We start from the raw sequence: 12,769 nt of genomic DNA on the forward strand, positions 1-12,769 counted from the left end.
CCGAAAACCAGATCGGAACCAGACTGGCAATTTCAGGTTCATTTCTGGTCCACGTAAACTAGTCCAGGTCCAACCCGGTCCGATCCTGGACCGGTATACACCCTGGGTGTGCATAAAAGACCCTAGACGACCGAAAACCGAACCAGTTTGGACCAGACGGACATATTCATGCCCAATACCGGTCCGCATAACCAATCCAAACCGATCCAGGTCTAATCTGGTTCAGGTCATAATATAAATGGTCATGATCAAGGGACCAAACTTAGTTAAAAAAAAAAAAAAAAAAACCATACTCTAATAGGACAATCTAATTAGAGGGACGAAGGCCACCAGGGAATCATTATAACATAAATGGTCATGGTCGAGGACGCCCTTGGATCGAGTCTCACAGTGGGGCAAGGGAGGAAGGTTGCGACATGGTGGATCTAGACACAAGGTCCAGTGTGTACATGCTCAACCAAACACATTATTAGTAACACTCGAACGACAATGTGATGTAACATTCACACGTACTTGTTAGAAAAGCATAGCTGGTCGTGACACAGTTCGTTGTAACGCTAGCATAGTTTTCCTTCACATAATCACATAACATCAGTATATATGGTAACATTAATCTCAATGTTTGAACGTGAATTAGTAATTCCAAAAGGCAGCTTTATGATTTTCGCATATATTGCGCAAGTATAAGACCAAGCATTAAAAAACTAATCATTCCAATAATCCAATGTGTAGAATTGTGGAATTCTCCCCTTAGGAGGCTCAGTATTATTATTCACAATATATATAGGTTACATACTTAACCTAGTTTACATAATTACATTATGCTAAATATACATCCAATATTATTTACATAATATTGTCTAACACACCCCCTCAGTTGGAGCGGGAGTAGGACGAATGCTCAAACTGGAGCGAAATTCAACGAACAACGGTGTCGGTAGACCCTTCGTAAAAATATCCGCATATTGATACGAAGAAGGAACATGTAAAACACGAATCTCACCAAGTGCAACCTTCTCACGAACAAAATGAATATCCATCTGTACATGTTTAGTCCGTTGATGATGAACCGGATTATGGGACATGTACACCGCACTAATATTATCACAATAAACCACCGTCGCCTTGCGCAAAGGACAATGTAACTCAAGAAGTAAGTTGCGCAACCAAGATGTTTCGGCTACCACATTAGCGACCCCCCGGTATTCGGCCTCAGCACTAGATCGCAACAATGTAGCTTGTCTTTTCGAAGACCAAGAAATAAGATTATCCCCAAGAAAAACACAATATCCAGACGTAGATCGTCTAGTATCCGGGCAACCACCCCAATCAGCATCAGAATAAGAAATAAGACCAGAAGCTGGAGTAGAAGAGAGATGCATACCAAAGTCAAGAGTACCTTGGAGGTACCGTAGAATACGCTTCAAGGCATGAAGGTGAGGAGCACGAGGGTCATGCATGAACAAACAAATCTGTTGGACTGCATAAGAGATATCCGGTCTGGTGAAGGTAAGATATTGCAATGCCCCGGCAAGTTGACGATAAGAAGAAGGATCATCAACTGGTTGGCCACCACTTGCACTAAGTTTGGACTTAGTATCAACAGGAGTTGTGGCGGGCTTGCAAGAAGACATATTTGCCCTTGCCAAAATTTCTTGAGCATACTTCCGTTGACAAAGAAACATTTGATCCTTAGACCGTGTCACAGAAATTCCCAAAAAATAAGAGAGAGGACCAAGGTCCTTCATGGCAAACTCAGAACTAAGAAGAGTGATAATACGCTGCCGCAGACTAGTAGTGGAGCAGGTAAGAATGATATCATCAACATACAAAAGAAGATAAGCAGTTTCCGTTCCCCGACGGAAAATAAACAATGAAGTATCACTTTTGCTGTTGACAAAACCAAGAGAAAGAATGTAAGTCGCAAACCGCTGATACCAGGCACGAGGAGCCTGTTTCAGGCCATATATAGATTTGCGAAGAAGGCACACATGCTTAGGCTTGTCAGGATTAACAAACCCGGGAGGCTGATGCATGTACACAGTTTCCTGTAAGTGACCATGAAGAAATGCATTCTTCACATCAAGCTGATGAATAGACCACTTCCTAGAAAAAGCCAAACTCAAAACTGTACGAATAGTAGTCGGCTTCACAACCGGACTGAAAGTCTCACCACAATCAACACCAACCTCCTGACCCTTCTCATTTGCAACCAACCGAGCTTTATGTCGTTCAAAATCACCATTAGACCTCTCCTTATGAGTAAATACCCATAAACAACGGATGACATTTGCGTCCGGAGGACGCGGAACCAAATCCCAAGTATGAGTATCAATCATGGCCTTATACTCGTCACACATAGCTTTATACCAATTGGGGTCAGTTAAAGCTTTCATAGGGGACCGAGGCAGAGGCGACTTAGTAGGCATAGCAGAAGTTACAAGAGCTAAATTCACATATTTTGAATTAGGCTTGAAAATTCCAGATTTTGCACGGGTTTGCATAGTATGAGTTGGGTGAGGAGTGGGAGCAATATAATGTTAGAAGGCTCAAATGAGCCCAAAGAATAAGAGGAACCCAACAGATCAGCAAAGGCATCAACATGACTAATAGTGTCAAGTTGGACCGGACGAAGCAAGCCCATTGGAGTGGGGGTAGTCCGTTGAGACCTAGTGGCTGATTGAACAGACCCACTAGTTCCCAATGGGCTATTATGCCCTTCACCCAATATTGGGCCTGAAGTATGCTGGTTCGTAGGAATTTGTTGAATGCAAAGAGGAGGTGGAATGGAAATGTCATCATCAACCAAGAATTCATAATCCTTAGGATTAGGTGTATAATTTGAAGAATTAGGAAAAACCGTTTCATCAAAAATCACATGCCTAAAAATTATAACCTTCTTAGTTTGAATGTCGAGACAACGATAACCACGATGAGAAAGGTATCCCAAAAAAATGCACGGAGTGGACCGAGAACTCATTTTGTTAGGAGTAGTAGTGATAAGTGTTTTATTTGTCCACTTATCATGGCATTTTTAGCACAATTTTGTTGTCATTTTCCCCTCTTTACCCCCCCTTTCCGACTCCTTTTTGTGTATGATTACAACTTTTGGCTTCCCCATTCCTTTTTATGTGTGTGTTCGTGTTTGTAGATGCAAGGAGAAATTGGTCATATAGCATGAACATGAAGAACTATATTGGAAGCAAAGCACAAGAGGAGAGGGCGTGCAACCCCTTAGGAGAGGGCGCTCCTACCCCAAGCGCCACAATCTGCCTCTCTTTATTCCCAGCTAGGAGAGGGCGTGCACCATAGTAGGAGCGGGCGCTCCTCCCTGATCTTCCACAAACTGCCTCAAATCGCTGCAGGAGGAGAGGGCGCGCAAGAGACAGGAGAGGGCGCTCCAGCCTGAGGAGCGGGCGCTCCTCTATGTAGGAGCGGGCGCTCCTACATGCAGACCCGACTTTTTGGGCGGATTTTACAATGTTATTTCGGGGTGTATAAATACGACCCTTGGCTTCAGTTTTCTGCATCTTCTTCCTTGGAGAAGATCACCTTCTTCCCTTTAGTCTTCTTAGGCCCTTAACTCTCTAAACTCTTATTAATTAGCTTAGTTTCTCTCAAACTCTATCATTGAAGTAGATTAATTGAAGTTTGTATTCTTCCTTTCAACATTTTCTCAACCTTGAAGCTTCATTAGTAATCTCTTTCCTCTATCCCTTACTCTTTATTTTCTGTTTTTAATTCCTTGAATTGTAGATTTCTCTCTTAATCTTGGTTAATTGTTGTTGCATGTTCAATCTACTTTGTTCTTACTACTCTCTTCAATTTGTTAGATTAATTTTGAACTTAGATATTGTTGTTAGAATGTTCTTCACCATGTTTAGTGAGTAGTTTCTTAACTAGGGGTTGGGTGAAGACCCAACCAAGCCATGGGTTAATTGATGTTTGTGTTTGCATGTTCATTTTGGGTTGATGATTGATTGTTAAAGAATTGGTTAATTGCATGTGTAATTGGATGGCCACTTATTGCTCATGTATTCACTTCTATGCTTGCATTGAAAGATGAGGTCTAGTTGTGAGCCATTTCTTGTATGATTATGCTAAATTCTTCTTGATTACGGTACCTCGTTTGGATGATGTAGTAGTCTTAGTTGCGGTAATTAGGAGAGAAATCCCAATTATTTGTGCCTTAGTACTAAGCTATCTCGAACCGATCGAAAGACAAACCCGAGTTAGTAGTCTACTTCCCATCGTTAAAACTTGGTTGGCCTATCTTGTTAGTCGAGTTTAGTTTAGGAATGCTTAGTGTTGTAGTTTCGAGAGAAGTGAACCTTTTCTTGTATGATTAAACCGAATTTCTATCTTGATTACGGTTCCTTGTTTGGATGATGTAGTAGTCTTAGTTGCGATAATTAGGTGAGAAATCCCAATTATTTGTGTCTTAGTACTATCTCGAATCGATCGAAAGACGAACCCGAGTTAGTAGTCTACTTCCTATTGTTAAGACTTGGTTGGCCTATCTTGTTAGTTGAGTTTGGTTTAAGAATGCTTAGTGTGGTGGCTTCGAAAGAAGACAATGTTGAGTGCCCTTTCTATCACCCAATTTGTGTACATGCTTGCCTATTGTTTTGATTCATTGGTTTGGTTGGTGTCGATTCCCATTTCCCCCTAGTGTTTGTCTCCATATAGTAGTTATTTAATCAAACCTCCCATTTGTGACCGAACTAGATTACAACCGTTTCATATTCTCGGTGTACTCATACCCATTCCCTGTGGATACGATCCTTTACTTGCCCTAGACTTGTCTTAGGTTAGTTTAGGTAGAAATAGTGTTTGGCTTGAGGGTGATCGTCCAACGACCGAATATCCCCCTTACCAAGTAGCAGAAAGATTAGGATAACAAAGACACCCAAAAGTACGAGTATGATCATACGAAGGAGCTTTATTATAAAGAAGATGCATAGGAGTAAGATTATGGAGAAGACGAGTAGAACGAATATTAAGCAAATATGCGGTCGTATGTAATGATTCAACCCAAAAGGAAGGAGGAAGAGAAGCATGAAAAAGAAGGGTACGACAAATATTATTAATAGTACGTATCATCGTTCCGCTTTTCCATTTTGAGGAGAGGTATTTGGACATGAGTGTCTCCAAATCATGCCATTATTTTGGGAAAAAATGGTGAAACTATCATTATCATACTCACGACCATTGTCACATTGTAAAGCCTTACTATTCCTATTAAATTGAGTCTTTACATAATTATGAAATTGCACAAAAGTATTAAACACTTCCGATTTTGTTTTTAGAGGAAAGACCCAAAGAAAATGAGAATAATCATCTAGGAAAAGAAAATAATAGCGAAAACCAGTATGACTATGAAGAGGATATGTAAACAAATCGGTGTGAATAATATCAAACGGAGCAAAAGTTTTAGTAGTAGAGATAGAAAACGGTAGCCGGCAATGTTTGCCTAATTGACAACCATGACAAACAGAGAAGCTATCCCCTTTATTACAATTAATAAGCTTATGACTCCTAAGAAAACTAATAATCTGATCGCCAGGATGCCCCAGCCTATTATGCCACACGTCCGAAGAGAGAGCAGCAAAAACAGATGGAGACGATGATGATTATTTATTTGGTGTAGAAAGAGGATAAAGAGCTCCAACACTATTGCACCTCGTCACAATTTTCCCTGTCCGGAGATCCTTCACAGAAAAACCATATGGGTCAAATCCAACGGATACAAAATTGTCGGTAGTGAATTGACGAACTGAAACTAGATTCTTAATAATATTAGGAGCATAAAGAGTATTTTTGAGAGTAAGGGGAGGGAAAGGCTTTGGAAGAATAGAGGAGCAGGAGCCAGTGACTGGAATTTTCGAGCCATCTCCAACCAAAATATGTTTATTTAAATTGCGCCAATCAAAATTAGATGAGGAGATACCTGAATCATTCATGAGATGTGAGGTTGCCCCGGTATCCATGTACCAATTCGGGTCTGGTGGCTGAAGATTCATAGCATTGAAGAACGCGGGTAAATCAGTTGGTTGAAAACCAGAAGCAGGCGCAAGAAAAGCCGAGTTTGGGTTGCTAGGAGCAGGACCCAACAACCCCTGTTGATTAGACGGTTGCGGCTGCTGTTGGCTGGAAGAACCACGCCATTGAGGCGGCATCGACGGATATGGGCAGGGAGGGTAGTAAGGAGCCTATGGAGTAGGCCAAGTGTAGTACCCAGTTTGTGGAACATGCTGCTGTTGCGGCCCACGACCACCAGAAGCTTTGCCCTTGTTCTTCTTGCCCTTGGCTTTACCAGAACCCGACCCACCAGAAGGTCGCCCACCACCGCCAGACCCACCAGATTGTGAGTGATGAACCGTGGAGGAGGTGTCTCCCGTAGCAAACAGCACAGCAGATGGCGAGGCAGAGCTTTTATTCCGTTCACGACTGACTCTATCAAGCTCCAACATCGAGCATGCCTTGGCAAAGGAAGGTAAAGGAGTGCCTTGCTGAATTAGCGTAGCCACCATACCGTAATCCGATGTTAATTTCCCAGCCAATTGAAGAACCAAGCGCTCCTCAGAAATTGGGTGACCAATCGCAGCAAGTTGATCGGAAACCGTCTTCAATCGTTGACAATAATCAGCGAGAGAATCACATTTAAGTAATTCAATTGAACCAAATTCATTTTCAAGATGCACAACCCTAGTTCCTTTGTTATCTTGAAAAAGGTCACGTATTGTATTCCAAGCCACCTTCTCCGTAGCCTTTTCATCAAGAATTCGATACAAAAGATCGGTTGAAATTGTGCCATACATCCATTGAAGGACAACAGCATCAAGTCGGTCCCACAAGCTATCATCAATGTCCGATGGTCGCTCGACTTTCGGATCAATATGATCGAGAACAGCATAGACTTTGGCAGTATTGCGGAAGAGTGTAGCCCATGGAGAGTATTGCACCTTATCTCCATCTAGAATGAGGGGAACAAGGCTTCGAATATTGTTGACGGCCAAAGCAGGATGGTAAGCAGGTACGACCGCAGTCTTGACATTACCATCTGGAGTTTTGATATTGTCATCACCGTCCCCCATTGCTACAATCAATCAGACCACAAGAAAAGGAAAAACAGAAGAAGAAAAGAAGGAAGAAGAGCAGCGGAAGAACAGAGAGATCAGGATCGAAGAGAAATTCGGTGGCTAGGGTAATGGCGTGATACCATGTAGAATTGTGGAATTCTCCCCTTAGGAGGCTTAGTATTATTATTCACAATATATATAGGTTACATACTTAACCTAGTTTACATAATTACATTATGCTAAATATACATCCAATATTATTTACATAATATTGTCTAACACAATGTACAATCTTTTGATGTGGATGTTGTGATTTGGGGTCAAAATCATGAGAAGCCAGCTGTTTTGGAAGGAAGCTGTTGTCTTACGGCCGCTAACTTATGATTTCTTATTCATTCATAAGAGACTACTACTGATGCAGACCATGCATTAGACTAAACATGCACTTGCCTAGTAGCATGTCCAAAGATCCCAGCCCTTAGCTGCCTAGATAGCCTGCATGCAAACTTAGGGGTGTTCATTCGGTTTTCGGTTTGGATTTAGTCCAATCCAATCCAATCCAAAATAAATTTTGGTTTTTAATTTTCAAATCTAGTCCAATCCGAATTATAATTTGTTTATTTGAATCCAATCCGAAAATCCTAATTAAAATATGTTGCTAATTTTTTGGGCCTAATGCAATTATAAAAATAAAATGCAATAATTAAAATTCAATTCTTGAAAGTATAATTGTACACGATTAATACAAATAATGAAAACATAAGGTTACATGATTAATATTAATATAATCAAACGTAGTTTAACATGATTAATATTAACAACATTTATTTTTAAAATAACGATTTCATATTTCTGTTATTTTGGTTTTTGGATCCAAATAAGGTCAATCCGATCCAATCCGAAAATGCGAATTTTCAAAAAATTCAAATTGATCCAATTTAAAGTTTGGATCCGGTCCGATCAAAATGATAATTCAATTTGGAAAGGTTTAGATTTTGGTTTTATCGAAATAATGGACACCGTTCTTTTGTGCTCGACCATACCCTAGGAAGGTGTTAGGTGCAAGTGTGAGTAGAGTTTGTCCCACACTAAAATGAAATCAAAGGTCTTTTGGTTTATAATCCAAGCGGGCTACTTCTCCCAATGTCAATTGATTTTAGAATGGAATCTTGTTGTGTGCTCTATTTTGAGATGGGCTTTGTATTAAAAACTTTTGTAACTTGTAAGCTAAGGAAAAACGTATAATTGTGTCATTTCATTAGGTTCATTTTTTGGATACTGTTCTTAAAAAACAAGTTTGAATTCCTTTCTCTTTGCAAGCATTGTATCAAACTGTACATCAAATTACTAGGACCGCAAATTCAATTGATACTGGTTTTTAGTCCATGCACTTGTTCAACCACGTATCCAACATCATAACACAAATCTAGAATAACTTTAGTTAGTGAAGAAAGTAAAGAATAGAAGATGCTCATCATCTCAATGGCAACCATATCTTCATAGACGGAACGTACAATTTTGGAATCAATACCTTCTTATCATCTTCGCTATCTAATATTCTTTTCTCATTGTTTTTCTACCACAATAAATTCAAATGGCCGAAAAACAAACAAACAAACAAGAACCTTATCACCAATATATAAATACGCATATAAACTAGACAGTTAACACCAATTTAATTACATATCATACTTGATTCAAAAACACATATTCAAGTCAAGGTAGTAAAAATGGGAAATGTTATGACTGAATTAGAGAGAAACTCAAAACAGCAGTCAAGTCAACCCAAGTTTCGTTATGCAGAACCTACCCGACACGATCATACGCCTGCTACTCCTAGGAAGAGTCTACCTGAATCTACATGGGCTGCCATTATCAACGATAACAATTTTATCAAATCAACTCAGCAGCAAAAAGTTAATGAGATATTGAGTAAAGGAGTGTATTGGGATAGCAGAAAAAAGGTTAGTAACGACCTATACTTCGCCTTTGTTTTTATTATTCATTTTTCGTTCTTGTGTAGAGAGAATCACATGATAGGTTACGTTAGATGCCAACATCTCAAAAGCTCTAGCATAGCTTATTCAACTAATTAATTGTAGATTTATGTATTATATGTACGTACGTTGTCATAACTATTTCGTCAAGTGGTTTTTTAAAAAAGTGCATTAAAAAGTGTTTTCTTTTTTACTTCAAATTGATAAGGATTTGTTTGTACTTTCACATTAAAAAAAATAAAAATTGTAAACAAAAAATGATAATAAAATGAGTCATGAGGTTATTGTTGTGATTTATATTTTTTGTTGATTTATCTTCAGAAATATTGGGTGGACGGCAATGGAAACAACTGCTTCATGATTTTTGCCAATGGTCTCAAGATTACTTGGTCTGATAACCCAAATTATTGGTACTTACAGAGAAAGAGGTAAGTATAATACGCGTACAATTTTTACCTTCTTTATTATCCCAAATTTGAGTACGTGATCATTATACATAAAGATTCAACACGAAAGTATAACAATTCCCTTGAATTAGACTAGTATGTACGTACACCATGTCAGCAGTGCAACCCTTGACTAGCAACCTTTTTAATTTTGCAGTGAACTCGGCGACGAAAACATAACCATAGCCCAACTAAGGAATGTAGCCTGGCTAGAAGTGCATGGAAAATTCAACACAGAAGACCTCACAGAAGGAGTTAGTTACGAAGTTTGGTTTATAGTGAAGCTTGAGCGCACCTCCTATGGCTGGGAAGTCCCTGTGAACTTCAAGCTCACTCTTCCCGGCGACAAGTCCCAAAGTTATAAATTAAATATAAAGGACATGGACAAGGAAAAATGGTTAGAGATTCGAGCAGGAAAATTTACGACATCTAAAGAAAATGAAGGAGTAATTCAGTTTTCTTTATTTGAGTATGATGGTGGGAGCTGGAAGAGAGGGCTAATTATTAAAGGTGCCGTAATTAGGCCTTCGGTTGATATTAATAATACTAATAACAACAATAATTAAGGTATATATAGATTTGTTGTGATTTAAATCTTTAATAATAATGGTTTATTTGCATGCATGATCTTGAAACAATGCTCCCATCTATTTGTATAACCTCACTAATCTTATATTGTGAGATCAGGATGGAGTTACGTTCGTTATTGTATAATTTCTCAATATTTAAGTATGGTTTTTAATTTCATTGTTATTTGCATTGCTCAATATATAATCCTTTTTTTTTAGTTCATGCAGTCGATCCTATTTATTAATGGGTTGATATTGTCTTGTTTATTTATTTTGCAATATTTTCTTGTTTGATCCTCATCAAATGTTGAATTTTAGTTGATCTACCGTACGTGTTTTGGTCCAATTTTGATCGGATTTTAGTATGTAAACATAATGACGAAAATATGGGCTGAAACCGTGTGATAGGCCAGGCTTGATTAATGATCAGTTTGATCACCTCTATGTGAGAATAAATCAATTTGGTTATCAAAATAGACATGATTAAATATTTTAGATTTGAATATTAATCTTCTAAGTACTTATTTCAGATGAATAGAACAAATCATAAACGAGTACCAATATGGAATAATTAATGACTAGGAAGAGGATAGGTATAACAATGTGATCATACCTATGATAGTTGATTGAAGTGCTAATTTTGTCATACATTTTTTTAAGGGTGATTTTTTTCATACGTAATCAACCAAAATTCAAGCTAGAAAAGGGGAAAAAAAATCGTCTTTATTTTAGGCAACGAGAAAAAATCACAAGTTATTTGTATTCTTAATTAGGGTACGAGGGAGAATAATGAAGAACAATTAACACCCAACTCCAACAGCTTCAAGCCTTCAACCCTCCAAGCAAGATGAATATCCATATTAATTGTTTCAATTTCAGTTTAGCAGATTTAATTTGTGATAATGTCAATAATCTAGTTGTCTTACCATGGAGTTGTTTAGTTGTCATCGCATGAGGGCACATCGTTGTAAGTTGTAGTGTAAAGGCTAACCAAAATCAAACACGTTAAAAGCCTAGTTATTAACAAAATATTTTTTTAGTGGTTAGAGAGCCACAAGGACAAGCGATGATAATCAATTCCAAGATCACTTGCTATCCCTCATTATCAATAATTCTTCGACTTGAAATCTAATAACAACTCTTGCAAAAAATGCTTCGTAATGGACTATTGAGTAAATAAATTAAATGATTAGAATCAGATAGCATTACTTTGTGTAGGGTGGCCCAGATGAGCCCAATAGAGTCGGGCTTAGGTTAAGCGTTACTGTAAAGATATAGCCCACCATATCATGCTAATATCCTACGTTTTACCCTTTTGTTATTATGCCTAAACTCGAGTTATTATATGACAAACCATGTATGGAGTTTGGAGTACATTTTTTTTTTTTCAAGACCTTGTTTGGCAAATGGCTGTTGGCTGGTTCACTTGGCTTGTTTGACCAGCTTGAATGTTTGGCTATTTATAATGACTTTTGAAATTGGTTGTTTAATCTTGATGTTTATAAAAGTGTTTGGTAAATTAATTGTTGGTTGTTGACTGTTTATTAGATAATTTGTGGGCCAACAAACCAAAAACCAACAAAAAAGCTACTCAAAGCAGCTTTTTTATTTTGGCTTAAAAGCCAACTTTTTCGCTGACTAAAAAGTCAATTACCAAACACATTTTTTGGTTGTTTGACCACATAAAAAAAGCCAAAAGCTAACCAAAAAGACATTTACCAAACATGGCCCAAATTAACTTGCATTTTGGGTGGTTTCTGTTGCACATATTTGAAATCAATATACGAGTATATATTTACTCAGAGTATATGCATGTTGCGTATTCTTTAATGCGTACACTTGGTACATGTTACTGATGTTAGTTACTCCCTCCGTTTTCAAATACCCGCTCTATTTTTCATTTATGGTCGTTGCTCTTTTTCTTATTTGGAAAGATTTTACAATATTTAATTTATTTCTCTCAAAACATAAATTATATTTTATTAATTTCATATTCTCATTCTCGCCTCCAATTCTTCAACTACTTTTGTTTTTTTACATTTTTTTTTATTATTCCACCTACCCTACTATCTCCATATTTTATTATGAGTATTTTTTTCAATTTCTCCTAAAACTCCGCACATTGAGAAATGAAGCAAGCATTTAAAAACGGTGGGAATATAGATACATGCTGGTAATACAATGCATGGTTGACTTGATCATTCATATATATATTTCCTCTATTTTTAATACTTACAACACATATTTTTAGCGGAGTATTGTGAGTATTAATAGAAAATCGAGGAAGCATATACACTTTGGTTTTTTATTTGGTATATGGATATGAATATATATATTATACATAATTTTGACCTATTTAAACTTACTCTTGCTTCTTAGTGAAATTTTCATGAATAATAAATTGGATATAGACCATATAGTATGTAAATGTCACGGTACAAGACAAGTATCCCACGGTTCTCGTGTACACGTGAAGCAATGGCATGGAAATGGGGTGATGTGTGCCCTAAGCTAACAAAGTAATTGCAGTATTTCAACTAGCTAAGCTAAGGTGGTACCACGACTCATATAATATAGTGAGTGCCAAGCTGGAATTTATTAGCAATGACAACGAACTATGAATTCTAAATCAACGTAATTTTTAGTCTTAATTAGTCATCATCGTACTACAATAA

At 37.7% G+C, this 12,769-nt stretch overlaps 2 protein-coding genes across 2 annotated transcripts; one reads left to right on the forward strand and one right to left on the reverse strand.

Moving 5' to 3' along the window:
- Nucleotides 1-6,212: 6,212 nt before the first annotated feature.
- LOC145637327 (uncharacterized) lies at nucleotides 6,213-7,097 on the reverse strand. The gene has a single exon (XM_081688787.1). It carries the CDS (start codon nucleotides 7,095-7,097, stop codon nucleotides 6,213-6,215), a length of 885 nt encoding a protein of 294 aa, XP_081544913.1.
- Nucleotides 7,098-8,673: 1,576 nt separating this feature from the next.
- LOC145636403 (uncharacterized protein PHLOEM PROTEIN 2-LIKE A4-like) lies at nucleotides 8,674-10,272 on the forward strand. The gene is made up of 3 exons (XM_081687960.1): nucleotides 8,674-9,046; nucleotides 9,401-9,507; nucleotides 9,683-10,272. Exons 1-3 carry the CDS (start codon nucleotides 8,813-8,815, stop codon nucleotides 10,089-10,091), a joined length of 750 nt encoding a protein of 249 aa, XP_081544086.1. The 5' UTR covers nucleotides 8,674-8,812; the 3' UTR covers nucleotides 10,092-10,272.
- Nucleotides 10,273-12,769: the final 2,497 nt, after the last annotated feature.

The sequence above is a fragment of the Chenopodium album genome, chromosome 6, assembly GCF_948465745.1.
Source record: "Chenopodium album chromosome 6, dcCheAlbu1.1, whole genome shotgun sequence".
Taxonomy (NCBI): domain Eukaryota; kingdom Viridiplantae; phylum Streptophyta; class Magnoliopsida; order Caryophyllales; family Amaranthaceae; genus Chenopodium; species Chenopodium album.

Coding starts and splice junctions, on each gene's coding strand:
- LOC145637327 (XM_081688787.1), bottom strand. CDS start 7,097: ATGGGGGACGGTGATGACAATATCAAAACTCCAGATGGTAATGTCAAG.
- LOC145636403 (XM_081687960.1), top strand. CDS start 8,813: ATGGGAAATGTTATGACTGAATTAGAGAGAAACTCAAAACAGCAGTCA. Junction 9,047..9,400: donor ATTGGGATAGCAGAAAAAAG/GTTAGTAACGAC, acceptor ATTTATCTTCAG/AAATATTGGGTGGACGGCAA. Junction 9,508..9,682: donor TGGTACTTACAGAGAAAGAG/GTAAGTATAATA, acceptor TTAATTTTGCAG/TGAACTCGGCGACGAAAACA.